This window comes from Nomascus leucogenys, chromosome 15 (genome assembly GCF_006542625.1).
Source record: "Nomascus leucogenys isolate Asia chromosome 15, Asia_NLE_v1, whole genome shotgun sequence".
Classification (NCBI taxonomy): domain Eukaryota; kingdom Metazoa; phylum Chordata; class Mammalia; order Primates; family Hylobatidae; genus Nomascus; species Nomascus leucogenys.
This window is the reverse complement of record NC_044395.1, coordinates 62,941,409-62,968,688: the sequence shown is the minus strand read 5'-3', so window position 1 is coordinate 62,968,688 and position 27,280 is coordinate 62,941,409. Positions and strand designations below refer to the sequence as shown.

The 27,280-nt window shown below is 44.0% G+C and overlaps 1 protein-coding gene across 2 annotated transcripts in view; it reads right to left on the bottom strand.

The window, feature by feature from the left end:
- The window catches only part of RAB6A (RAB6A, member RAS oncogene family), a 91,954-nt gene extending 71,511 nt beyond the window's left edge, over positions 1 to 20,443 (bottom strand). Inside the window, exon 1 of one of the 2 annotated variants that reach the window (XM_003254741.3) lies at positions 19,885 to 20,443. In XM_003254741.3, coding sequence (XP_003254789.1) covers positions 19,885 to 19,954 — 70 coding nt within the window. In that variant the 5' untranslated portion in view covers positions 19,955 to 20,443. The remainder of the gene's footprint in view (positions 1 to 19,884) is intronic. The other variant, XM_003254740.3, reaches the window with a different exon arrangement.
- Positions 20,444 to 27,280: the final 6,837 nt, after the last annotated feature.

Genomic DNA, 27,280 nt, shown 5'->3' with positions numbered 1-27,280 from the left:
AAACTGAAGACACAGTAAAACATCAGTGTTTGCTAGAGGTTGGGAGTGGGGAGAAGTAGACAGAGCAGAGGGATGTTTAGAGAAGTGAAAATATTCCATATAATACTATAATGGTAGATACATGTCATTATGTATTTGTCCAAACCCAAAGAATATACAACACCAAGAATAAATTCTAATGCAAGCAGTGAACTTTGGGTAATTAATGACGTGTCAGTGTCAGTTCATTGACTGACTAATGTACCATTCTAGCAGGGGATGCTGATTACGAGGGAGATTAATGCATGTGTGGAGGCAGGAGATATACAGGAAATATCAGTAAGTTCCTCTCAATTTTGCTGTGAACCTAAAACTGATCTAAAAAATTAAATCTTAAAAAATTTCACTTCATCGGCCGGGCACGGTGGCTCACGCTTGTAATCCCAGCACTTTGGGAGGCCGAGGCGGGCAGATCACGAGGTCAGGAGATCGAGACCACGGTGAATCCCCGTCTCTACTAAAAAATACAAAAAATTAGCTGGGCATGGTGGCAGGCGCCTGTAGTCCCAGCTACTCAGAGAGGCTGAGGCAGGAGAACGGCGTGAACCTGGGAGGCAGAGCTTGCAGTGAGCCGAGATTGCGCCACTGCACTCCAGCCTGGGCGACAGAGCGAGACTCCGACTCAAAAAAAAAAAAAAAAAAAAAAAATTTCATTTCATCTTAATTTTTTATTTCTTTTAGACAAGAAGGGAATGTGATTTAAAAAGAAAAACAAAATTAAAAAAGAAAAAAATAAAATAGGCTGGGCATGGTGGCTCATGCCTGTAATTCCAGCATGTTGGGAGGCCGAGGCAGGTGGATTACTTGAGGTCAGAGGTTCAAGACCAGCCTGGTTAATATGGTGAAACGCTGTCTCTACTAAAAATACAAAAATTAGCCGGGCATGGTGGTGGGCACCTGTAATCCCAGCTACTCGGGAGGCTGAGGCAGGAGAATTGCTTGAACCCAGGAGGCAGAGGTTGCAGTGAGCCGAGATTGTGCCACTGCACTCCAGCCTGGGCGACAGAGCGAGACTCTGTCTCAAAAATAAATAAATAAATAAATAAATAAATAATAAAATAGAAACAGGGTCTGGCTATGGCTGCCCAGCCTTGTCTCAAACTCCTGGATTCAAGTGATCCTCTCGCCTAAGCTTCCCAAAGTGCTGGGATTACAGGCATGAGCCACCACACGTAGACAAAAAAACTTGTTTAACTACATAAAAGGGCCGGGCGCGGTGGCTCACGCTTGTAATCCCAGCACTTTGGGAGGCCGAGGCGGGCGGATCATGAGGTCAGGAGATCGAAACCACGGTGAAACCCCGTCTCTACTAAAAAAAATACAAAAAATTAGCCGGGCGTGGTGGCGGGCGCCTGTAGTCCCAGCTACTCAGCGAGGCTGAGGCAGGAGAATGGCGTGAACCCGGGAGGCGGAGCTTGCAGTGAGCGGAGATCGCGCCACTGCACTCCAGCCTGGGTGACAGAGCAAGACTCCGTCTCATAAAAAAAAAAAAAAAACTACATAAAAGCTGCAGACAAGAAAGATACATAATGGTAAAGACAGACTACTGATTACTCTTATCAAAGACAAATGGGCCGGGCACGGTGGCTCACGCCTGTAATCCCAGCACACTGGGAGGCTGAGGCAGGTGGATCACCTGAGGTCAGGAGTTCAAGACCAGCCTGACCAACACGGAGAAACTGCATCGCTACTAAAAATACAAAATCAGCTGGGCGTGGTAGCACATGCCTGTAATCCCAGCACTTGGGAGGCTGAGGAAGGAGAATCGCTTCAACTCGGGAGGTGGAGGTTGCAGTGAACCAAGATCGCCCCATTGACTCCAGTCTGGGCAACAAGAGTGAAAATCCGTCTCAAAAAAAAAAAGTAAACAAATACATCAATGCTCAAATGGCTATTTATTTCTCACTTCATTCTAAAACTATTAAATGCTAGGAAATAAGCAGGTTGGGGGATAAGAATGCAAAAACAAATACGAGTAAAGCCCTGCCCTCAAAGGAGCTTACAATCCACTGAAGAAAACAAATATGCACACATACAAGAGAGTGAACAAGATGAGAAAGCACTGTAAGGCCGAGCGCGGTGGCTCACGCCTGTAATCCCAGCACTTTGGGAGGCAAGGCGGGCAGATCACTCAGGAGTTTGAGACCAGCCTGGGCAGCATAGTGAAACCCCATCTCTACTAAAAATACAAAAAAAAAAAAAAAATTAGCCAGGTGTTGTGGTGGGCACCTGTAATCCCAGCTACTCCAGAGGCTGAGGCAGGAGAACTACTTGAACCTGGGAGGCGGAGGTTGCAATGACCCAAGATTGCGCCACCGCACTCCAGCCTGAGCAACAGAGCGAAACTCTGTCTCAAAAAAAAGAAAAAAAAAAAGAAAGAAAGCACTGTGCAGTGTCCAACCTCCATACTAGCAGAGGTATCCTTCTTCAATTTATAAAACATTGCAGGGGTCCCCAGTATCTGTAAGATAATGTTAAACTTTTAGCAGGTCATCAAGGACCTTTATGTCAAACTTGAGTTTGAAGCCAGGTGTGGTGGTGTGTGCCTGTAGTCCCAACTACTCAAGAGTATCAGGTGGGAGGATCACTTGAGCCCGGGAGACTGAGGCTTCAGCCATGATCACTGCAGCCTGGGCAACATGGCGAGATCCTGTCTCAGACAAAAACAACCAACCAAAAAAAAAAACACTTAATTCTGAGCCTAGCCTCCAGTATCATCTCACACCTTTGACAAACATAAACCTCATCTGCCAATTACAGAAAGCTATTAATTATTCTCCAAGCATACCATGTACTTTAGAGGCTCTGAGCCTTTGCTCATGTAACACAATTTTGTGAAACTTTTCTTTCCTGGTTACATTATTAGCTCATAAAATTGATATCAGATACGGTTCTGCCAGAGGGAAAAAAAACTAAATAATCTTTCTAAATTACTTTCAGCCTAAGATTGTATCTCTCTAAGAATTTTAGATCAGCCAGGTGCCGTGGCTCATGCCTGCAATCCCAGCACTTTGAGAGGCTGAGGCAGGGTGATCACTTGAGCCCAAAAGTTCAACATGGACAACATGGCAAGACCCTATCTCTACAAAAAATTTTAAACTGGACGGGTGCAGTGGCTCACACTTTGGGAGGCTGAGGCGGGTGGATCACGAGGTCAAGAGATGGAGAACAATCCTGGCTAACACAGTGAAACCCTCTCTCTACTAAAAATACAAAAAATTAGCCGGGCACGGTGGCAGGCGCCTGTAGTCCCAGCTACTCGGGAGGCTGAGGCAGGAGAATGGCGTGAACTCAGGAGGTGGAGGTTGCAGTGAGCCGAGATCGCACCAATGCACTCCAGCCTGGGCAACAGAGGGAGACTCCATCTCAAAAAAACAAACAAACAAAAAAAAAACAAAACTTAAATTAGCCACATGTAGTAGCACATGCTTGTGGTCCCAGCTACTCAGGAGGCTGAGGGAGGAGGATCACTTGAGCCCAGGAGGTCAAGGCTGCAGTATACTGCGATGACACCACTGCACTCCAGCCTGGGCAACAGAGTGCGACCCTGTCTCCAAAAAAAAAAAAAAGAATTTTAGATGGCAGCGGGACTTTTATTTTATTCCTACAACAAAGTCAACATACTTTTATAATTGTATCATAAGGACAAAAAGAGAAATCAAAATAGTTTGCACTCTAAAAGAATATTCCAGTGGAAAGTTCAAAATAAGTACTGGGGCTGGGCACAGTGGCTCACGCCTGTAATCCCAACACTTTGGGAGGCTGAGGCGGGCAGGTCATGAGGCCAAGAGATCGAGACCATCCTGGCCAACATGGTGAAACCCCATCTCTACTATAAATACAAAAATTAGCTGGGCGTGGTGATGCACACCTGTAGTCCCAGCTACTCGGGAGGCTCAAGCAGGAGAATCGCTTGAACCCGGGAGGTGGAGGTTGCAGTGAGCCGAGACCGTGTCACTGCACTCCAGCCCGGCGACAGAGCGGGAATCCATCTCAAAAGAAAAAAAAAAAAGAGTAAAGAGTACTGGCATAAGACTGACTACTAGCACAAGACTGACTACTAGCACAAGACTCACTTTATCAGCATTATTTCACTCAAACACTTTAGTGTAGAAATTTTAAATAAAGCATGATCCATCTTTTCTTATGGGAAAAAATAAGAAAAAATGGTAATATAATAAACACATTAACACTATCTCACAGTATCTTGTTAATGCATTTATTTACTAGTTTACCTCTCTCAACTACACACGATAAAATAAGAAACAAGAACTGTATTTTTCTTGTTCACAGCTGTATACTCAGAGAGTCAGTTTCTGCCTGGCACTGAATGAATTAATTAACCAATGGAGAGAAACTTCACCAAGTAGACTTCATTCGGTACTTTAGGCAGTTAATGTGGTCCAGAGTTTGGCCTAAAACAACTTTAAATTCTTAGAAAAATGAAAGTGGATACAACTCACAGAGACATAAAATTAGCCTTAAGAAATAGAGATACAGGCCGGGCGCAGTGACTAACGCCTATAATCCCAGTACTTTGGGAGGCTGAAGCAGGTGGATCACTTGAGGTCAGGAGTTCGAGACCAGCCTAACCAACACGGTGAAACCTTGTCATTATTAAAAATACAAAAATGAGATGGGTGGATCATCTGAGGTCACGAGTTTGAGACCAGGCTGGCCAACATGGTGAAACCCTGTCTCTACTAAAAATATAAAAACTTAGTCAGGCATGGTGGCGTGTGCCCGTAATCCCAGCTACACAGGAGGCTGAGGCAGGAAAACTGCTCGAACCCGGGAGGCGGAAGTTGCAGTGAGCCAAGATCACTCCACTGGACTCCAGCCTGGGTGACAGAGCGAAACTCCATCTCAAAAAAAATTAAAAAATTAACAGGGCATGGTGGCACACGCCTGTAGTTCCAGCTACTCAGGAGGCTGAGGCACAAGAATCGCTTAAACCCTGGAGGCAGAGATTGCAGTGAGCCGAGACTGCGCCACTGCACTCCAGCCTGGGCAAGAGTGAGACTCCGTCTCAAAAAAAAAAAAAAAGAAAGAAAGAAATAGAGATACAAAACAACGAAGATCAGTCAAGTGCAGAGGTCGCACCAGTAGTCCCAGCTAACTACTCAGGAGGCTGAGGTGAGAGGATCACTTGAGCCCAGGGAGTTCAAGAGCGGCCTGGCCAACAGAGGCCCCATCAATTTAAAAGAAAAAAAAGAAAAGCTGTTGTAAGCTAAAGAGAGAAAAGAAAAAAAAAAAAAGAGTCAAATTTTCTAATTTATAGTAAGAAATAACTTTTCTAAGAATGAGAATATTCATCAATTTTTCTCATTCAAACTGTATATTTATGATTTATATGCTTCTATGTATACTGTATATCAATCAAACATTTTCTCTATACACACATACAAAAAATAGCCAGGCATGGTGGCACATGCCTGTAGTCCCAACTACTAGGGAAACTGAGGCAGAAGAAACACTTGAGCCCAGGGGTTCAAAGTCAGTGTGCTATGATTGTGCCATTACACTCCAGCCTAGGTGACAGAGCGAGACTCTGTCTCTTAAAAAAACCCAGCACTTTGGGAGGCCAAGGCAGGAGGATCAATTGAGCACAGGAGTTCAAAACCAGCCTGGCAACACAAAAAGACCTCATGTCTGCTAAAAATAAAAAAATTTGGCTGGGGATGGTGGTACACACCTGTATTCCCAGCTACAGTGAGAGGATTGCCTAAGCCCAGGAGACTGAGGCTGCAGTGAGCAGTGATCACACTACCATCACACTCCAACCAGGGAGACGTAGCAAAACTCTGCCTCGAAATAAATTTAAAAAAAAAAAAAAAAAAAATTGAGTTGTAGAACCAGACTACTGGGTTGAAATCCCAGCTTGCCTACTTACTAACCATGCAACCATGAGACAAGTTAGTTAATCTCTCTGTGCCTCAATTTCCTCACAGTAAAATCAGAGTAACAGTAGTACACGTAGTAGGACTGTTTTTTGTTGTTGTTGTTTTTGAGATGGAGTCTCGCTCTATCACTCAGGCTGGAGTGTGGTGGTGCAATCTCGGTGCACTGCAACCTCCGCCTCCCGGGTTCAAACGTTTCGGCCTCCCAAAGTGCTGGGATTACAGGCGTGAGCCACTGCAACCAGCCATAGGACTGTTTTAACATTCTATTTGGAAATTTTTTTGGCTTATAGAAAAGTTATAAAAATAGTACAGAGAATTTCAGTACACATTTTACCTGGCTTCCTGTAAGATAAAATCTTTCTTTTTTTTTTTTTCTGAGATGGAGTCTTGCTCTGTCGCCCAGGCTGGAGTGCAGTGGTGCAATCTCGGCTCACTGCAATCTCCACCTCCCGGGTTCAAGCAATTCTCCTGCCTCAGCCTCCTGAGTAGCTGGGATTACAGGCGCCCACAAGTGTGCCCAGCTATTTTTTGCATTTTTAGTAGAGACCATGTTGGCCAGGGTGGTCTCGAACTCCTGACCCTGTGATCGGCCTGCCTCGGCCTCCCAAAGTGCTGGGAATTACAGCTGTGAGACACCATGCCCGGCCAGCCTCTAAGATAAAATCTTACATAACCACAGCACAATTATCAAAACTAAGAAATTAACAGTGATAAAATGTTATTAACTAAACTATGTAACTTATTTAGAATTTCACCCGTTTTTCTACCAATGCCCTTTTTCTGTTCCAAGACGTCATCCAGGATCCCACATTGCATTTAGTTGTCATGTCTCCTTGGTCTCCTCTGATTTGTGAGATTTTTGCCATTTTCCCTTGTTTTCATGACATGGACACTTTCAAATAATACTGGTCAGTTGTTTCATGTAATGTTCCTCAATTTGGATTTGGCTGATGTTTTCTCATGATTAGACAGAGGCCATGCATTCTTGGCAAAACTACCACAGAACTGATGTGCCTTTCTCAGTGCATTATAACAGAGGATACATAATGGCTCATTATCTTACTCCTAACGACGTTAACCTTAATCACTTGGTTATTGGTAGTGTCTACAGTGTTTCTTCACCCTAAAGTTAATGTTTTTCCCTTTGCAAATAACAACTATTGGGGAAGATACTTTGAGACGATGCAAACATTGTGTTCTCAAACTTTTGCCAACCAATTTTAAAATTCATCAAAGGGATCTTACCTGCAGCAGTTATTACTGTGGTATTCTAACGGTGATTTTTAAATTTACCTCATTCTGTCTGTATTTGTTAATTGGAATTATTTTAAAGGAAGAGCTGTCACTTCTTTATATTATGAACTCATGGATATTTTAATTCTCTAATATAGAGATCCTGAAATATTAAGCTCAAAAACATGTAAAGGAATGAACAGTATCCCAAAAATAAAGGCCTCTATGAGCAATTACATACATAAATGTCAAGAATATTTCAATAAGGAGGTCTTCCTCTTTGAGCAGCCATAGCAAAATAGTTACAATATGATGTGTGGAGTTTGCTTTAAAATAACCCACTTTTCCCAAGAGTTCAAGGTTACAGTGAGCTATGGCTGCACCACTGGAATCCAGCCTAGGTGACAGAGTGAGACCTTGTCTCTAAAAAATAAATAGATACATAAAATAACCCACTTTGGTATGGAGGTTGGGAATGCTATATAGATGAAAAAAGATTAAGATACGAGTTAATAATTATTAAAGCTGTGTAACAGCTAACAAGGGCTCCTGATGCTAGTCTCCGTATTTTTTTATATGTTTAAATTTTTCCATAATGAAGAGTAAAAAAATATTTAAGGACCCCAAAACACAGTATTTAGTTAAATCACAAGTTCACTTTTCAAATACGTCATTTACACCTGTTGCCTATTTCTGAATCCTCCTTCATCCCCCCAAAATTCTACCAAAACTAACTTTAAAAAATTATGGATTAGGCTGGGCGCGGTGGCTCATGCCTGTAATTCCAACACTTTGGAAGGCCGAGGTGGGCAGATCAATTGAGGTCAGGAGTTTGAGACCAGCCTGGCCAATATGATGACAACCCGTCTCTACTAAAAATAAAAAAATTAACCAGGCGTGGCAGCACACACCTGTAATCCCAACTACTTGGGAGGCTGAGGCACGAGAATCTCTTGAACCCGGAAGGCAAAGCTTGCAGTGAGCCAAGATCATGACACTGCACTCCAGCCTGGACAACAGACAAAGACTCTATCTTAAAAAAAAGAAAAAAAAAGGCCGGGCGCAGTGGCTCACGCATGTAATCCCAGCACTTTGGGAGGCCGAGGCGGGCGGATCACGAGGTCAGGAGATCGAGACCACAGTGAAACCCCGTCTCTACTAAAAATACAAAAAATTAGCCAGGCGTGGTAGCGGGCGCCTGTAGTCCCAGCTACTCGGAGAGGCTGAGGCAGGAGAATGGCGTGAACCTGGGAGGCGGAGCTTGCAGTGAGCCGAGACTGCGCCACTGCACTCCAGCCTGGGCGACAGAGCGAGACTCCGTCTCAAAAAAAAAAAAAAAAAAAGAAAAGAAATGTGGTATACATCTACCATGGAATACTACTCAGCCATAAAAAGGAACGAAGTAATGGCATTCGCAGCAACTTGGATGGAGTTGGAGACCGTTATTCTAAGTGAAGTAACTCAGGAATGGAAAACCAAACATCATGTGTTCTCATTTATATAAGTGGGAACTAAGCTATGAGAACACAAAGGCAAAACAATGACATAATGGACTTTGGGGACTCACAGGGAAGTGGAAGAGGGATAAAAGACTACATACACACTGGGTAGAGTGTACACTGCTCGGGTGATGGGTGCACCAAAATCTCATAAATCACCACTAAAGAACTCTTCCATGCAACCAAACACCCACCACCTGTTCCCCAAAAACTACTGAAAAATAAAAGGCAGAGACATGTTCTGTACAGTATACAACTTAATGACAATTTAAGAAACCAAACTAGGCTGGGCTCAGTGGCTCACTGACTGTAATCCCAGCCTTTTGGGAGGCTGAGGCCAGAGGATCGCTTGAGGCCAGAGCATTGCTCAAGGCCAGGAGTTTGAGACCAGCCTGGTCAACAAAGCAAGATCTATCTCTATGAAAAAACTTAAAAATTAGCCAGGTGTGGTGGTATGTGCCTACAGTCCTAGCTACTTGGGAGGCTAAGCCAGGAAGTCTGCTTAAGCCCAGGAGTTTGAGGATGCAGTGAGCTATGATCACACCACTACACTCCAGCCTGGGTAACAGAGCAAGACCCTGACTGTAAGAAAGAAAAAAACTGACAGGGTATGGTGTCATATGCCTGTAGTCCCAGCTACTCGGGAGGCTGAGGCAGGAGAATCACTTGAGCTCAGGAGTTCAAGGCCAGCCTGGGCAACATAGCGAGATCTTATCTCTAATTACAACATTTTTAACACAAATTTTAAAAAACAATTTTTTAAAAAATCTGCCTTATAATAACAGGTAAAGATGAGTGTTAGAAGTAAGTGAGAGATACGAAGGTAGAAGTCAGACCACGAAAGGCTTTAACTTAGACAAGAGAGTTTGGATTTCATCTCAAAAGTAAAGTTTGTTAGGATGTTTTGACAAGGTTTAGTCAATCTCACAATGGACAGGATAACAAGGAGGTTTATTTAGTACTTATTAATTTTAAAAATCATAAAATATTTGTCCTTTTGTGACTGCCTTATTTCACTTAGCATAATGTCCTCAAAGTTCATCCACATTGTAGCATGTGTCAGATTTCCTTCCTTTTTTTTTTTTTTTGAGACAGAGTTGCACTCTGTTGCCCAGGCTGGAGTGCAGTGGCATGATGTCAGCTCATTGCAACCTCCACCGCCCAGGTTCAAGGTTCAAGCAATTCTTGTGCCTCAGTCTCCAGGGTAGCTGGGATTATAGGCACGTGCCACCGCGCCCAGCAAATTTTTGTATTTTTAGTAGAGGCAGGGTTTCTCCATGTTGGCCAAGCTGGTCTTGAACTCCTGGCCTCAAGTGATCCTCATGCCTTGGCCTCCCAAACTGTTGAGATTACAGGCATGAGCCCCCACACCAGGCCAAGATTTCCTTCCTTTTTAAGGCTAATATTCCATTGTATGCATGTGTCACATATTGTTTATTCATTCATCTGTGGATGGATACTTGTTTGCCTCTACCTTTTGGCTACTATGCATAATGCTACTATGAGTATGGAGGTAAATAAGTTGGTTTTAATTTTATAAAATGTACTTTTTTTTTTTGAGGCAGGGTCTTGCTCTGTCTCCCAGGCTAGAGTAAGGTGACACAATCAAGACTCACAGTAGCCTCAACCTCCTATGCTCAAGCTAGCCCCCCAAGTAGCTGGGACTACAGGCATGTGCCACCACACCTGGTTAATTTTTTTAATTTTTTGTAAAGATAAGGTCTCACTATGTTGCCCAGGCTGGTCTCGAACTCCTGGCCTCAAGCAATCCTCCCGCCTTAGTGTCCCAAAGTGTTGGGATTACAGGTGTGAGTCACCATGCCCCCCAGCCAAAATGTACTTTTAAAAAAGAAGAGAGTCAGGCTCAGTGGCCTGAGTCTATAGTCCCAGCTACTCAGGAGGCTGAGGCAGGAGGATCACTTGAGCCCAGGAGTTCAGGGCTGTAGTATGCTATAATCATGACTGTGAATGGACTGCACTCCAGCCTGGGCAACACAGAGAGACCCTGTCTCAAAAAACCAACCAACCAACCCTAGGCAAGTATTAAGTGTTTGTTCTCAGAAAATCTGAATCATCCAAGTTAGAAGGTAGAAAGCGAATGGAAAAGTAGTAATTGACCTAACAGACTCAATAATGATCAATTTTAAACCGACAATGGGGAAAGCCGAGAAAGCTCATTTGGACCACAGAACCCCCATTGACTTAGGAATTGTCTGGACCAAGTACATCTAGAAATAAAGGTGAAGATGGAGCTAAAAACAGAAGGAAGGGATGAAAGCCTATTTAACAAGTAGATTAACACTCTCTTCTAGTCCCTTTTCTGTTCAACACAGCTGAAAATTAGAAGATAATGCTGATGATAAAGAAAAACAGGGTTTCTGTACTAGGGATTACAAGATAGAGCTGAGGGATAGAGTACAAACAATATTAAAAGCAAGAAGACTAAATGCATTTACTGGATGTTATGACTTTAAACCCTCTCTCCATTGACCTCCAAGAACACTGACAACCAAGATTCTCTCCAGCAGTGCACTGAGTAATTCTTCTTCAGGGAATCTGACCAGCAAAAAGACTTAAAGACCTAACATCAGAGACTCCCAAAAAAGAACTCAGCAAGATCATTCTGCAGTAAAGACCCACAAACCCACACAAGAGCTTTAAAAAAAAAAAAAAAAAAAACACAACTGTCAGTGCTCAACTCTTAAATAGAAGCAAATAGCCAAGAAACACTATTTTGAGGACCACATCAAACAGGAAATAGAGAAACTAAAACAAGCAGAGATGAAAAACAATTTACAAAAACTAAATATGCAGGAAGAAAAAAGTCATGTATCTTATTAATATCTTCAAAATGACAAGAAAAGGTAAAAATGGGGAATTAAAAAGATGCTACAGAAGGCTGGGTGTGTGTGGTGACTCCCACCTGTAATCCCAGCACTTTGGGAGGCCAAAGGGGCAGATCACTGAAGATCAGGAGTTCGAGACCAGTCTGACAAACAAAGTGAAATCACGTCTCTACTAAAAATACAAAAATTAGCCAGGCATGGTGGCGGATGCCTGTAATCTCTGCTACTCAGGAGACTGAGGTATGAGAATCGTTTGAACCCGGGAGGTAGAGGTTGCAGTAAGCCAAGATTGCACCACTGCACTCCAGCCAGGGTGACAGGGTGAGATTCTGTCTCAAAAAAAACAAAAAACAGATGCTACAGAAAAGGAACATTCAGAAGATGAACAAAAACACTCTTTGAAATTAAAATGATATGAACTGGCATGGTGGCTCATGCCTGTAATCCTAGCACTCTGGGAGGCTGAGGCCGGGCAGATCGCATGAGCTCAGGAATTGCTCAGGACGAGCCTGGGCAACATGGTGAAACGCCATCTCTACCAAAAATACAAAAAATAGCCGGGCTTGGTAGCGCATGCTTGTGGTTCCAGCTACTCAAGAGGCTGAGGTGGGAGGAACACTTGAGCCTGGAAGGCACAGGTTGCAGTGAGCTGAGATTGCACCACTGCACTCAAGCCTGGGTGACAGAGTAAGACTCCAGCTCAAAAAAAAAAAAAAAAAAAGAAAAAAAAATTAAAATGATAGCAGAAAAAAATAATAGAATGGAAGAAAGTTGAGAAAAATCTTATGAGAATTAAAACAGAAGCATAAGGAAATGGAAGAGACCAGATGAAATAAAATCAGGAAGTCTAATAAAAAGTCCAAGCCAGGTGAGGTGGTGCATGCCTGTAATTTCAGAGTCAGGAGCTTGAGGCAAGAGAATCACTTGAGGCCAGGAGTTGGAAAGCAGCCTGGCAACACAGCAAGACCTCGTTTGCTAAAAAATAATTTTTTTAATCAGCCAAGCGCAATGGCGAATGCCTCTAATCCCAACAGCTCCAGAGGCTGAGGTGGGAGGATCACTTGAGCCCAGGAGCTCGTGGCTGCAGTGAGCTATAATGGCACCCCTGTACTGCAGCCTGGGTGAGAGAGCAAGGAGTTCAAGACTGACCTGGCCAACATGGCCACTCACTGCAACCTCCGCCTCCCGGGTTCAAGTGATCCTCCCACCTCAGCCTCCTGAGTAGATGGGATTACAGATGCACGCCATCATGCCCAGCTAATTTTTTGTATTTTAGTAGAGACAGGGTTTCACCATGTTGGCCAGGCTAGTCTCCAACTCCAGACCTCGCCAGGCGCGGTAGCTCATGCCTGTAATCCCAGCACTTTGGGAGGGCGAGGCAGGCGGATCATGAGGTCAGGAGATTGAGACCATCCTGGCTAACACGGTGAAACCCCGTCTCTACTAAAAGTACAAAAAATTAGCCAGGCATGGTGGTGGGCACCTGTAGTCCCAGCTACTCAGGAGGCTGAGGCAGGAGAATGGCGTGAACCTGGGAGGCGGAGCTTGCAGTGAGCCAAGATTGCACCACTGCACTCCAGCCTGGGCGACTGAGCGAGACTCCGTCTCAAAAAAAAAAAAAAAAAAAAAAAACCCAGACCTCAAGTGATCTGCCCACCTAGGCCTCCCAAAGTGCTGGGATTACAGGCGTGAGCCACCACACCCAGCCTTAGCTCTACTTTTAAAAGCAGCTGCACTCATCAGGCTATATTGTATTAGGTATTGTGTATTTCTTCCCTGATAAAATGTAAATTCCTTAAAAGTAAGCACTACCAAACCACCTGACACTGTAGCAATTTTCAATAAACATTTGTTAAACACTTTCTGAGCACTTCTCATGTGCCCAGCACTCTTCTAAATGTTTTGCATTATTTGACTAGTTTAAATGTCACAATAACTCTATGATAGGTCTATTATCTTTATGTTATAGGTAAGGAAAAATGGGGCATAAAGACATGTTGAATAATCTGCCAAAGGTCAGTAGCCACTGCCAAAACATGAAACCTAGACTCTTACTCTCCATCTCTACAGTCCTCTAGTGCTCTAAATCATTAACTGTATGTACCATTTAGTTTTAAGTCTTCAGAACAAGATATGAAAACCTGGCAACATTATAACAGGAGATACAATTGACTTGATATTACCTAACCCAGCAGTTTACAAAGAGTGGTCCACTGACCCCTTAGGATCTCCCAAGACCCTTGGGGAGGTCCACAAACTCCTGGATGTCAAAACCATTTTCATAAGATTAAGATGTTATTTGAATTTTTCACTCTTACTCTCTTGAAATGTATTGTGGAGTTTCCCAGTGCCTATATGATGTGTAATATTACAGGATTGAATGCATAAGCAGCTATGCAAATCCGATTGTCCTCTATTAAGTCAGACATTAAAGAGATTTGCAAATATGTAAAACAATGTCACTCTCACTAAATATGTTTGGAAAATAGTTCTTTTTCATTTCAGAAATGATGTTAACATGAAGGCTGGGCACCGTGGCTCATGCCTGTAATCCCAGCACTTCGGGAGACCAAGGCAAGCAGGTCACTTGAACCAGCTTGGCCAATATAGCAAAATCCTGTCTCTACTAAAAAGTCAAAAAATTAGCCAGGCATGGTGGCGTGTGCCTGTGGTCCCAGCTACTCAGGAGGCTGAGGCATGAGAATCACAAACCCGGGAGGCACTCACTCCAACCTGGGCGACAGAGGGACGCAGTCAAAAAAAAAAAAAGGTATTAGCATGCAATGGGTTTATTATTATTATTATTATTATTATTTGAGACAGAGTCTTGCTCTTGTTGCCCAGGCTGGAGTGCGATGGCGTGATCTTGGCTCACTGCAACCTCCGCCTCCCGGGTTCAAGCGATTCTCCTGCCTCAGCCTCCTGAGTAGCTGGGACTACCACTGGGACCGTCCACCACCATGCCAGGCTAACTTCTTTGTATTTTTAGTAGAGACAGGGTTTCACCATATTGGCCAGGTTGGTCTCAAACTTCTGGCCTCAAGTGATCCACCCATCTTGGCCTCTCAAAATGCTGGGATTACAAGCATGAGCCACCATGCTCGGCCCTATTATTTTTTAACATATTAAATATTTTGAAATTTTCTTTTTCAGTACAGTAAATGTTGATATATTTATTCATTTGAGACGGAGCCTCACTCTGTTGCCCAGGCTGGAGCACAGTGGCACGATCTTGGCTCACTGCAACCTCCACCTCCCGAGTTCAAGCAATTCTCCTGCCTCAGCCTCCCGAAGAACTGGGACTACAGGCACGCATCACCATGCCCGGCTAATTTTGTATTTTTAGTAGAAATGGGGTTTCACCATGTTGCCCAGGCTGGTCTCAAACCCCTGACCTCAGGTGATCCACCCACTTCGGCCTTCCAAAGTGCTGGGATTACAGGCGTAAGCCACCGTGCCCGGCCTAAATGTTGATATAAACTACATAATCGAAAGCCAGGCACAGTGGCATGTGACTATAGTCCCAGCTACTAGGGAGGCTGAGGCAGGAGGAGAGCTTGAGACAAGGCTGCAGTTGGCCATGATAGCCCCTGTGAACAGTCACTGCATCCAAGAAGCAGGAAGGAAAGAGGAAGAGGAAAGGAGGAAGGAAGGGGGAAGTGGAAAGGGGGAAGGAAGGAAGAAGGGGGAAGGAAGAGAAAGAAGAGGAGGAGGAGGAAGAAGAGGAGGAGGAGGAAGAAGAGGTGGAGGAGAAAGAAGAGGAGGAGGAGGAGGAATAACAATAACAACTACATTAACAGAGCTCTTCAGGATCCTCAAAAATTTGTAAGAGCAGAAAGAGGTCTTGGGGAAAAAAAGTTTAAAAACCACTGATCTAGCCAATATAAAATGTTCAGTACTGGCCAGGCGTGGTAGCTCACACCTGTAATCCCAGCACTCTGGGAGGCTGAGGCCGGAGGATCTCGCCAGCTCAAAAGTTTGAGACCAGCCTGGGCAATATGGTAAAACCCCATCTCTACAAAAAAATACAAAAATTAGCCAGGCGTGGTGGTGCATGCCTGTTGTCCCAGCTACTTGGGAGGCTGAGGTGGGAGGATCACTTGAGCCTGGGAGGTGGAGGGTGCAGTGAGCTAAGATCACACTACTGAACTCCAGCCTGAGTGACAGAGGTAGACCCTGTCTCAAAAGAAAAACAACTGGTCAGTACTGCTAGTCTCTGACAATAAGACATTTTTTCCTTACCTAACATATTGCAATTTGATCAGCATTGATGGAAAAAAAGAAAAAGCAATATAAAGTGAAAAAAACAGTAGTAGGCTGAGTATGCGCTTCTCTCTGCCATTACATCTCCTAATTTATAATTGGTAACATGTATATACAGTAAAATCTTCTACTGTAAACCACTGAGTGACATTACTAAAACTGCCTCTGCATCTCAAGACAATAGCCAGAGGTAGTAACAAAACAGACTCCTCAAGGAAACTTCCAATTGTGTATTTCAACATTCCTTTATTTAGAGACGAAGTCTCGCTCTGAGGCCCAGGCTGGAGTGCAGTGGGGCGATCTCAGTTCACTGCAACCTCCACCTCCTGGGTTGAGCAATTCTCCTGCCTCAGCCTCCTGAGTAGCTGGGATTACAGGCACACGCCACCACGCCCAGCTAGTTTTTGTATTTTTAGTAGAGATGGGATTTCGCCATGTTGGCCAGGCTGGTCTCGAACTCCTGACCTCAGGTGATTTGCCTGCCTCGGCCTCCTAAAGTGCTGGGATTATAGGCGTGAGCCACCACACCCGGCCAAACATTCCTTTATTAAACCGTAAGAATTTATCCAAGGTTAAGATTGATGTCATTAACTCAATCTGCTTCATGTACTGACACAATACATTTTCATTATAGAGCATAGTATCTTAAATATACATACATACATACATATATATATATATATATTTTTTTTTTTTTTTTTCTTGAGACGGAGTCTCACTCTGTCGCCCAGGCTGGAGTGCAATGGCATGATCTCGGCTCACTGCACCCTCTGCCTCTCAGGTTCAAGCGATTCTCCTGCCTCAGCCTCCTGAGTAGCTGGGATTACAGGCCCCCACCCGCCATCATACCTGGATAATTTTTGTATTTTTGTAGAGACCGGGCCATGGGGCGGGAGGACCGGGGACTCCACCATGTTAGCCAGGCCGGTCTTGAACTGCTGACCTCAGATGATCCACCTATCTCAGCCTCCCAAAGTGCTGGGGTTACAGGCATGAACCACCGTGCCCAGCCTAGTATCTTAAAATTTTTGATAAGCCAAATAAAACCTAATTTCAAATCAGTTCCATGAGCACATGAGCACATCATTGGTATAATTTGAATACTTTTCACGTGTTATATTAATAGCAAATAATTTAACAACAACTTTAACAAAGGAAGACTAATTTTGCTCAACTCAAAAAAAAAAAAGTACAAAATTCAAGTCAGTCCTATTTTTTGAATGAAATGGTTGGGCCTCTAAACGATTGGTTTCTCTACCCCTCCCCTTAAGTATCTGATATATTCCTGCATACAATCAAACAATGTAGGTTTTAAGTGTTATTGTTAAACTATCAATTGCATAAGGAAAAAATGTGAACTTCACCATGTCAAAGAGTGTAATATAAGCTACTAGCTTTCGTTACTATTAGATTCAGCCATCGTTCATTCACCCAACATGTCTGAGCAGCTACTATGAGCCTGGCTCTATGCTAGGCAATGGAGATACACTGAACAAAAAAGAATAGTTTTTATCTTCATGGGAGTTGCATTCTTCTGTGGGAAATAAAAACAAACACACAAAAAATAAGATAATTGTAAATGTGGTAAATGCTATTAAGAAAAAACAAGGCTTTGCCATAGATGACAGTCTTTGAAAGCTGAATTGTGGAATTCTAATAGACCTAAAAATAAATAATTCATGAAGAGTTACATCAAAACGACATGGAGTCTACAGACCTCTACTAACGCATAAGAAAACTATAGACACTGACCATGAAAACAGAGATCAATCTTTCATTGTCAAAGTTAATGAATGGCATTACTTGACAATACAGTAACCTCAAAAGATAATTAACTTCACATCCTGAATTGAATGCTGAAACAGAAAAAGGATATTAGGTTAAAACTAAAAATCTAAATATGGACTTAAGTTAATAATAACATCAATATTAGTTCATTAATTGTAACAAATGTGCCATACTAATGCAAGATGTTGGTAACAGGGGAAACTAGATGTGTGGGTATATGGGAACTCTGCACTATCTTTTCAATTTTTCTGTAAGTCTGAAACTGTTCTAAAAAATGAAGTCTATTAAAAAAAATCTAACCAGGCTTCAGTAATGGAGGGGGGAGGGTAGTAGAGGCTTAAACAAGGTGCGAAATTAGAAGCCATAAAACTCTCCATTATGCATTAGAACATATACAAATAAGAAATTCAAAGGAAACCTGAAGATACTTAGGAAGTTAAGCACTCCATTCATGCTAAAGTCTTTTAAGACAGGGAGATGAATAGGTTTTTTCATGCAAACTAAATAGCTGTGCATCACAACATAAGGAAGGCAATAATATCCTTAGAATGCACAATAAGCACTTTGGATCCTTTTTATCAATAATAACCAATAAACTATATTTTATGTTTGGGAACTATCCTGATATTGACATATAAAAGCTGGACTAGAATCAACTCCATAGGTTCTACCAAGTTACTCACCTAAAGACACAAGTTTATACTTACTTCAGGAAAATATATAAGCAAAAAGGAGGGAGACTGTATTTTTCCCCCCAAAAGGGAGGAGGGGAAGATAATCTACATATGAAAGGAGAAAAATGATTTCCCAGTTCTAACTGGAGGCAATGTTGCAAGAGTATTAACCTCTGTGATGGCATACAAATTAGTATAAATAGTTCAAAGTAGTAATAAAAGCTATGAATTTATATCACTTACATGCCTTCCAGTCAAAACAAATAACTAATGTTTTCTATAACCTCACCTAAAACACCTAGTAGGTACTCAATGTTTGATGGCTCAGAACTAATCTCTCAATGTCTGAATTTTAAAGATGGTCACGCAAAGTATGAGAAAAACAAAGGAGGGTAATCATCTCTGAATTGTCGAGTGTCAAGTTTGTATAATACAGCATAAAACTGGAATTACTACAATCGTAGAAACAACCATCACAAAATTAGGATCTAGTATCTAATACAAAAGTACAGTGACAGCAGAACCTGACCAGGTAAATGACATAACAATTTCACTCATCAGATAGTACGGAATATTAAGCATAAAAGATTTAGCCCAAATGGTATCTAAATCTAATTTAGGTAACTAAATGATGAGTCTATTCCTACTCTACTAGACTTTCCAAAGGAAATCCGACAAAACAAAGATGTTTGTTATTCCAAGCCTTCTCTCACATGATTCCTCAATATATCATTGGAAAATACTCGAGAAGATATGAATAATTAACATTTCCCCAGTAATTCCCTTTTGTACCACCATGAGACTCAGACGCTGCTTCATATTGAAAAGAGAAAAAGGGGAGGTGAGATGAGAAAAATTCCAAGTAAAATGATCATGACATAGCATCTGGCAGAGATTGAAAAATCATCAACATTGCCAAAAGAAGAAAGTCCAGAGAACAAAATGAGGTTTTCCGACAAGCCACAGCCCCATCTAACCTAAGGGGCAAAAATCTCCACTGCCGACGCTACCCCTTTCACCCCCAACCACCCCATGCTCAAGTCGTCTCCAATTCAGATGTTTCTTCTATGGCCCAGACTAGTTTCCCACACAGATGAAAACCATTTAATAATTTTTTCTACGACCACCCCTTCCCACCTTCCACGACATCAGCACTTCTCAGGGCCAAGCCTCTGGGGAAAACAACGCCCAGATCCCACCCTCCTTGGCCAAGGTTGAAGAGGGCCCGCTCTCGGGAGTGGGGCTTCCCTGAGTGGGCCTCACAGAGCTGAGGAACTGGGAAAAGAGCAAGGAATAAGGGTGGGGCTCAAGAAAGGGGGCCGGGGTAGGGGCAATGACCGAGACCGGAGGAAGAAAGGGATGGACAAGAGGCTGGGCGGGGTGAAGGCTGGGGAGGGAGGGGAGATGGCCGGACTGCGGGGAACGGAGCCGGCCAGTCGAGGATTGAAGAACCCGGGGAACAGGGTAAAAACTCGGCCGACAGATCCAGGCGGAGAACCAGTGGCATCGGGAAGGGCTGCGGTGGCAACGAGCGCGGACGCGAGGTGGGCAAGGAGCCTCGGCGGACGGAAGGGCCGCACCGGGGGCGGTGCGGGGACGCTGCGGCCAGCTGCCAGGAGTAGGGGAGCCACGCACTCACCGCTTTGCTCCCCCAGGAACACCAGCTTGAATTTCCTCAGCGGATTCCCGAAGTCTCCGCCCGCGGACATGGTGGAACTAGAGGAGCTGCCGCCGCCTCAGCCCAGAGACCTCCCGGACCGATGCTGCTCCAGCCGGCTGACGAAAAAGGCGAGCGGAAGGGCGGGCACCGAGGTCTCTCGGCCCCTGCAAGGCCCGGTGGAGGAGCCCGGCTGGAGGGCAGCAGGACTCTCCACAGACTGGCAGCCGCCGCCGCCGCCGCCTCCCGGCAGAGTAGCCTAGCACCGAGCGAGGCCCGCGGCTGGGAAGGGAAGGAGGGCGGTGTCGGCAGGAGCCAGGGGTGTCCTTTGGATTCCCAAAGCTAGGGCCGTTCCCTCCTTCCGCACTCGGCTCCCAGACCTGGGGTAGAGAAGCTGAGGGTGGCGGAGCCGGAACCGCAGGCGTCTCTGGGACCTCTCACGCGCAGCCCCTCAGCTTGCACAGCTGCCGCCGCCGCAGCCCAACCTGCTGAGTGCGCGAGCCTCTGGCGCGGCGCGGGGCGAGCCCGGGCGCGAGCCTGCGGCTCCGCCGGCCGCTGGCGTGCGTGCATGCGTGCGTGCGTGCGCGCCACCGCCATCGCCATCGCCATCGCCATCGCCATCGCCTTCCTGGTTTGGACAGCTCTACCGGCTTCTCCCGCACGGCGGCGACGGGGCAGGTTAGGTTTCCACTGGCGTCAAAAGAAATCAGGAGGAGGCGGGGCAAGCCAGGGATAAGTTAGTGGGAAGCTGGAGCCCTTACGCCACTTACATAATGAGCCAATCGGAAGGGGCTGAGGGCGAGCCCGCACGCGAGTGAGGTGGCAGCGTGAGAGCGCGCGCAGCCCTCGAGCAGTGGAAAGCGGAGCACTGTGGCGGCCATACGAAGTGTGGCGCTTCTCAGCCTGAGGGGAGGGGAAGGGAAGGAAAGAAAGGGGAGGGGGAGAAGGGTGGGGCGGAGGCGGGGCCGGGACAAAGGCGGAATATGATCCCCCAAAAAGTGTGGGTGGGGTCCTATAGCCTTAAAATTTGTAATAGGAGCCTCTTTCCTGAGCCCTCAGCCGTGCCTCACAGTCCTCAGGTCCGTTCTTCACTAGTGCACACACCCCACCTTCTCCAGCCTCCCATCATAATTCCTCACAGTCATCTTACTAAATAACATTCTCTTCCATTGCTCCCAGGAATTTTATAACTGTCAGACTCATGGCCTCCCAATTTTGCAGATGAGGAAACTGAAGCCTAGAGGGAGTAAATGACTTGCAAAATCCATAAAGCGGGCTGGGCGCGGTGGGCCACGGCTGTAGTCCCAGCACTTTGGGAGGCGGAGGTGAGTGGATCACGAGGTCAAGAGATCCAGACCATCCTGGCCAACATGGTGAAACCCTGTCTCTACTAAAAATGCAAAAATTAGCTGGGCTTGGTGGCGCGTGCCTGTAGTCCCAGCTACTCGGGAGGCTGAGGCAGGAGAATCGCTTGAACCCGGGAGGCAGAGGCTGCAGTGAGCCGAGATCACACCACTGCACTCCAGCCTGGCGACAGAGCGAGACTCCATCTCAACAACAACAACAACAACAAAAAGCTGGGCGTGGTGGCTCATCCCTGTAATCCCAGCACTTTGGAAGGCTGAGTTGGGTGGATCACCTGACGTCAGAAGTTTCCGACCAGCCTTGGCCAACATGATGAAACCCCATCTGTACTAAAAATACAAAAAATTAACGTGGTGTGGTGGCGGGTGCCTGTAATCCCACCTACTTGGGAGGCTGAGGCCGGAGAATCGCTTGAACCCGGGAGGCTGAGGTTGCAGTGAGCCAAGGTCACACCATTGCACTCCAGTCTGGGCAACAAGAGCGAGACTCTGTCTCAAAAAAAAAAAAAACAAACAAAATCCATAAAGTGGCTGGGCGTGGTGGCTCACGTCTGTAATCCCAGCACTTTGGGAGGCCGAGGCGGTAGAATGGCTTGAGCCCAGGAGTTCGAGCCAGGCTGGGCAACAAAGCAAGACACTATCTCTACAAAAAATAAAATAATTAGCCGAATGTCGTGGTGTGCTCCTGTAGTTCCAGCTACTCAGGAGCCTGAAGCAGAAGGATTGCTTGAGTCCAGGAGTTGGAGGCTGAAGTATGGCACCACTGCACTGAAATCTGGGCGACAGAACAAGTCCCTGTCTTAAAAAAAACACACACACACACACACACACACAAAAACAAAAAAAACTTTTCTAAGTGAATAATAAAAAATGTCCTTACATTTGTGTATAGTATCTTATATCATTCACAAAAACATTTATGTACATTTTCTCATTATTGGGGAGTTATTTGCTTAGCTATAGAAATGACAGGATCGAAAAAGTGCCTTCTCAGGCCCAGGGATGAATTGCTGACCTAGAATAAATTACAGGGAAGAACCACAGTTCTTAAAATATCATCTATTCTGGCCTATCAAGACAACAGCTATATCCTCAAACCATCTCTATCAAAATTTACTCCCTTCTGGTTCCTCTCCCAGTCATGTGCGGGTAGAACATGCATCTAAAATAAAATGGTAAAAACCTGGCTTGTAGCATGGACATTTGATTTTACAAGTAGTTTGTCAGGTCTAATAGGGTCCTCTCCACATTAATCCAGAACCCTGGCATATACAAAGAGCAGCTTAAACCAAGAAACTTAAAAGATTATGCAAACAAAAGTGAGTAGCTATTTTCTTTCTGATGGGTACCAAGTTTTCATTATGCTTCCTGAAATAGACTTTAAAGTAACATCTGAGGATTGGAACTATAATTACTTTGTACTTCCTACAGAACTTTATGAATCAGTCCTCCCTGCTGCTTTGGTCTCTGTAGTCACCTAGACAGGTGGTACTATTCCCTGTCATTTTGAAGGCCTTATGGTCTAGTCCACCTCTTACCTAAAATGTTTTGTTTTAAGCTTTCATTTTGCATTGACACATACACAGCCTCATTATCCTCTGAAGCTGCCTTCATATTTACCAAGTACTCTGTGTAAGTTTTGTCTTCAGAGACTTTATGGCCTAAACATTGCATATTAAGTGCTGTAGGCTATAGCACATGGAAAAATTACTCAGGAGAAAGAGAAATTAAAGAGGCCCTTTTCAAGAGTATTTTCACCTTCATGATTTCCTACACTCACTTCTCTTTACCGCAAACACTCTTCCCGTCCCTTCCCCACTCTTGCCCAATTCCTACTCATCCTTCAGTTAAAGAAATTGTCTTTTTTTTTTCTTTTAAATCACTTACCACTTAAAGAAGTTGTCTTTATCCATTCAGGCTGCTGTAACAGAATACCATGACTGGGTGGCTTAAACAACAAATGTTTATTTCTCACAGCTAGAGACTGGAAAGTCCAAGAGCAAGGTACCAGAAGATACGGTGTCTGGTGAAGGCCCACTTCCTGGTTCATAGACAACCATCTTCTCACTGTGCCCTCACATGGCAGAAAGAGAGCAAGAAAGCTCTCTGGGCTCCCTCTTACAAGGGAACTAATCCCATTTATGAGCACTCCACTCTCATGACCTAATCACCTCCCTAAAGTCCCACCTACTACTGCCATCACATTGGGGACTATAGTTTCAACACATGAATTTTGGGGAGACACAAACATTCAGTCTACTGCACAAGTCTTGCTCCCATCTGCTTCCATCCCCACTAACAGTATAAGTACTTTTGCCTGTCCTATTGTACCCTATTCTTTTTTTTTTTTTTTTTTTTTTTTTTTTTTTTTGAGATGGAGTCTGGCTCTGTTGCCCAGGCTGGAGTGCAGTGGCGGAATCTCGGCTCACTGCAAGCTCCGCCTCCCGGGTTCACGCCATTCTCCTGCCTCAGCCTCTCCGAGTAGCTGGGACTACAGGCGCCCGCTACCACGCCCGGCTAATTTTTGTATTTTTAGTAGAGACGGGGTTTCACCGTGGTCTCAATCTCCCGACCTCGTGATCCACCCGCCTCGGCCTCCTAAAGTGCTGGGATTACAAGCGTGAGCCACCGTGCCCTGCTGTACCCTATTCTTAATTGTTGCTCATTGTCAGTGTTCCTTACTTGACTTGTAACCTCCATGAGGTCAGATCTCATCCTATATCCCCAGTGCTTGATGAGTGCTTACTACATAGTAAGCATGCAGCAGATGTTTGCTGACAAAATGAAATAAAAGAGGAATTATTTTTCACTATCTTCAAAGGATGAATGGGATTTAGGCATGCAGAGAAGGAAGATTAAGAGCATTTTGGAGAAAGAGAACATTACCCAAAAATATGTCATGTAATTTGATACTTCTTTCCTAAACCATTACTTATGAAAAAGATGCTGAGAACAGATCTTGTAACTAAAACCTAGGAACAATGGGAGAGGACAGGCTTCACAGATTCTTTTTTTTTTTTTTTTTTTTTTTTGGACGGAGTCTCGTCCCCCAGGCTGGAGTGCAGTATGCCGAGCTCCCAGATTCAAAGTACCTAAAGCAGCTTTCATTATCAATTTAAAGGTGATATCTAAATTGAAGGCCAGGAGTATGTAGGGAATCTATCACACAGAAATTGTAATAAAATTATAGCTTATCTTCTGCCCTGAGAGACACAAAGCTTCTTGCAGGAGGACTGAATTTTTTTTGTTTTTTTTTGTTTTTTTTGAGACAGTTTTGCTCTTGTTGCCCGGGCTGGAGTGCAATGCTGCGATCTCGGCTCACCGCAACCTCCGCCTCTCGGGTTCAAACAATTCTCCTACCTCAGCCTCCTGACTAGCTAAGATTACAGGCGTGTGCCATCACGCCCAGCTAATTTTGTATTTTTACTAGAGATGGGATTTCTCCATGTTGGTCAGGCTAGTCTCGAACTCCTGACCTCAGATGATCCGCCCACCTTGCTCTCCCAAAGTGCTGGGACTACAGGCGTGAGCCATTGCGCTCGGCTGAAATTTCTTTTTTTCCTTTTTGGAGACAGAGTCTTACTCTGTCCAGGCTGGAGTGCAGTGGCCGATCTCGGCTCACTGCAACCTCCACTTCCTGGGTATTAGCGATTCTCCTGCCTCAGCCTCCTGAGTAGCTGAGATTACAGAAGTGTGCCACCACGTCCAGCGAATTTTTGTATTTTCAGTAGAGACGGGGTTTCACCATGTTGGCTAGGCTAGTCTCAAACTCCTGACCTCAAGTGATCCGCCTGCCTTGGCCTCCCAAAGTGCTGAGATTACAGGCGTGAGCCACTGCGCCCAGTCAATTTCACCTTATTCTTAGTGACGGACACTAGTGGTTGCATATCCAGCAATGCACACACAACACACACAAATACTTCCACCATATGTACTAGAAATGACAGATGTGTTTCCAGCCTCCCTTCAGCTAAAGTATAGGCACATGAGTCCATCTGAGCCAGTAGGAGATGAAGGAAATGTGCTAGAGGCTTTTTTTATTCTAAGAGAAGAAGAAATCTAGAGAGACATATTTTCTTCCTTGATGAAAAGGAATAAATTAGAAAAAACTGCCATTTTTCTGCCATTGATGTAGCTGTGTAAGGACATGATATTTAGAGCTAAGATCGCTCTTCTGAACATTGGTACCAACCCTGGAACTGGCCTTCTTCTGGATTTCTTTTTAGTAACGTAATAAATGTCTTTATATTTAATAATGCTTTTATGTGTCTTTGTATTTCTTTGTTATTGTTACTTGCAGCTCACATTCTCATATTTAGATCCCTTAAAACATCTTGCATAGTTCCTTGAATATTAGGCACTCAATATTGTATGTGTATATATAAAGTAGTAGTTACTACACTGGAACCGCCTTTTACTGTTTACTACTCCCTAAAAAGGGATTTATTACTGTTTGAGAGGCAGGAAATCAATAGAAGGAGAAAAACTGTCCAGGTAAAAGGACTGAAATCATATTGCCCACATTTGAAATAAATAATAGCTCTGGCAGGAATTCAAATTCCATCAAATGCAAAGCCCTTCTAACCCACACTGCAGGTTATTATAATCATTGCTACTAAAAATAATAGTGGGTCAATATACAAAGCATAAAAATGACAAATGCTCAGTAATTCAAGGTGACCAATTAAATGAGTACAATTAACACAAGGTATGTTGAAGTAAGTCTCATTTTCAAAAGAGCACAAAAAGTAAAGGGGGAGAGGAGTCATGTTAAAACCTGTTTTCCAAATACTTTGACCTATAAGGACATGCCATTGGAGAATAAAGATTATTCAGTCAAAGTGGAGAAGGTGGTAGAACTTAAATGGAATGGCCCTTCTTGTAATTATAGCCAATTAATAGCTAAGTCAGAAGATATTTTTGCTACAGATTGATCTACAGAATCTATTTTTGATAATTCCATTTTGTTCTGTTCATGTGAATCATGGTCCCCGTTATGAATAATGTGATTTCTCAAAGCCTTGTAAGTGAGGTGTTACTTCCAGGCTTTGAAATTGCAGTGGGGGAAGAACTTGCTTCTTTTTATGCTAGTCCAGAATGTATAAAATCTGACACATTGCTGGAGCTCTCCTCTCCCCACACTCTATCCCCCACAAATAATAAAGTCTCCTCTAAGATGTACAAGAGAATGAATCACTCCACCTGCTACTAAGTGATAATCACTCTCAGAGTAGAAGAGAACAACTGCCTCTACTGCTGTTTATATAAAGAACAGAGCATCTTAGGACAGAAAAGTGAGACCAACACTGTTTGCACTGAAATACCAACAGACTGCACAGCCAAATTGTAACTTGCCAAAGAAGCCAAGAGAAACTATCTTTCTGTGAATATTTTTTTTTTTTTGTATTTTTAGTAGAGACGGGGTTTCACTGTGGTCTCGATCTCCTGACCTCATGATCCGCCCGCCTTGGCCTCCCAAAGTGCTGGGATTACAAGCGTGAGCCACCGCGCCCGGCCTCTGTGAATATTTCTTCGGCTTTTCAATTAACACAAAGTAACTAGCACTTTATTTTATATAAAATCAAAAGATATCAAAATAATTATAGAAGTTGTAGCTCAAACTATCAAATCAGATAATAAGCCCCAACATCACAGGAAAAATGAACAAACTACCAGTTTTAGGAAGATAAAGATGTTCTGTCTTCTCTCTCTGAAACCATTCCAAAACGAGAATAAAGAAATTAAAATGCAAACTCTGGGTTTGACATCTGTAACCCAGAGCCATAATATTTTAAGATGGGAGACGAAGATAGAGCAATGGTAACTGACTAAACAGAACATATAAAGTGCTTACCGAAGGATGAAGAACAAGAAGCAAGCCAATCAGCTAAGCAGAACTGCAGAAATTCTGCTCAAGAATGTGAAATACCAGGTACCATATAAGGTAGGGGTAAAACAAGGACAAAAACAAGGGAATTGTATCAAGGACTGTATGAACAGCATTTTAAACCCAT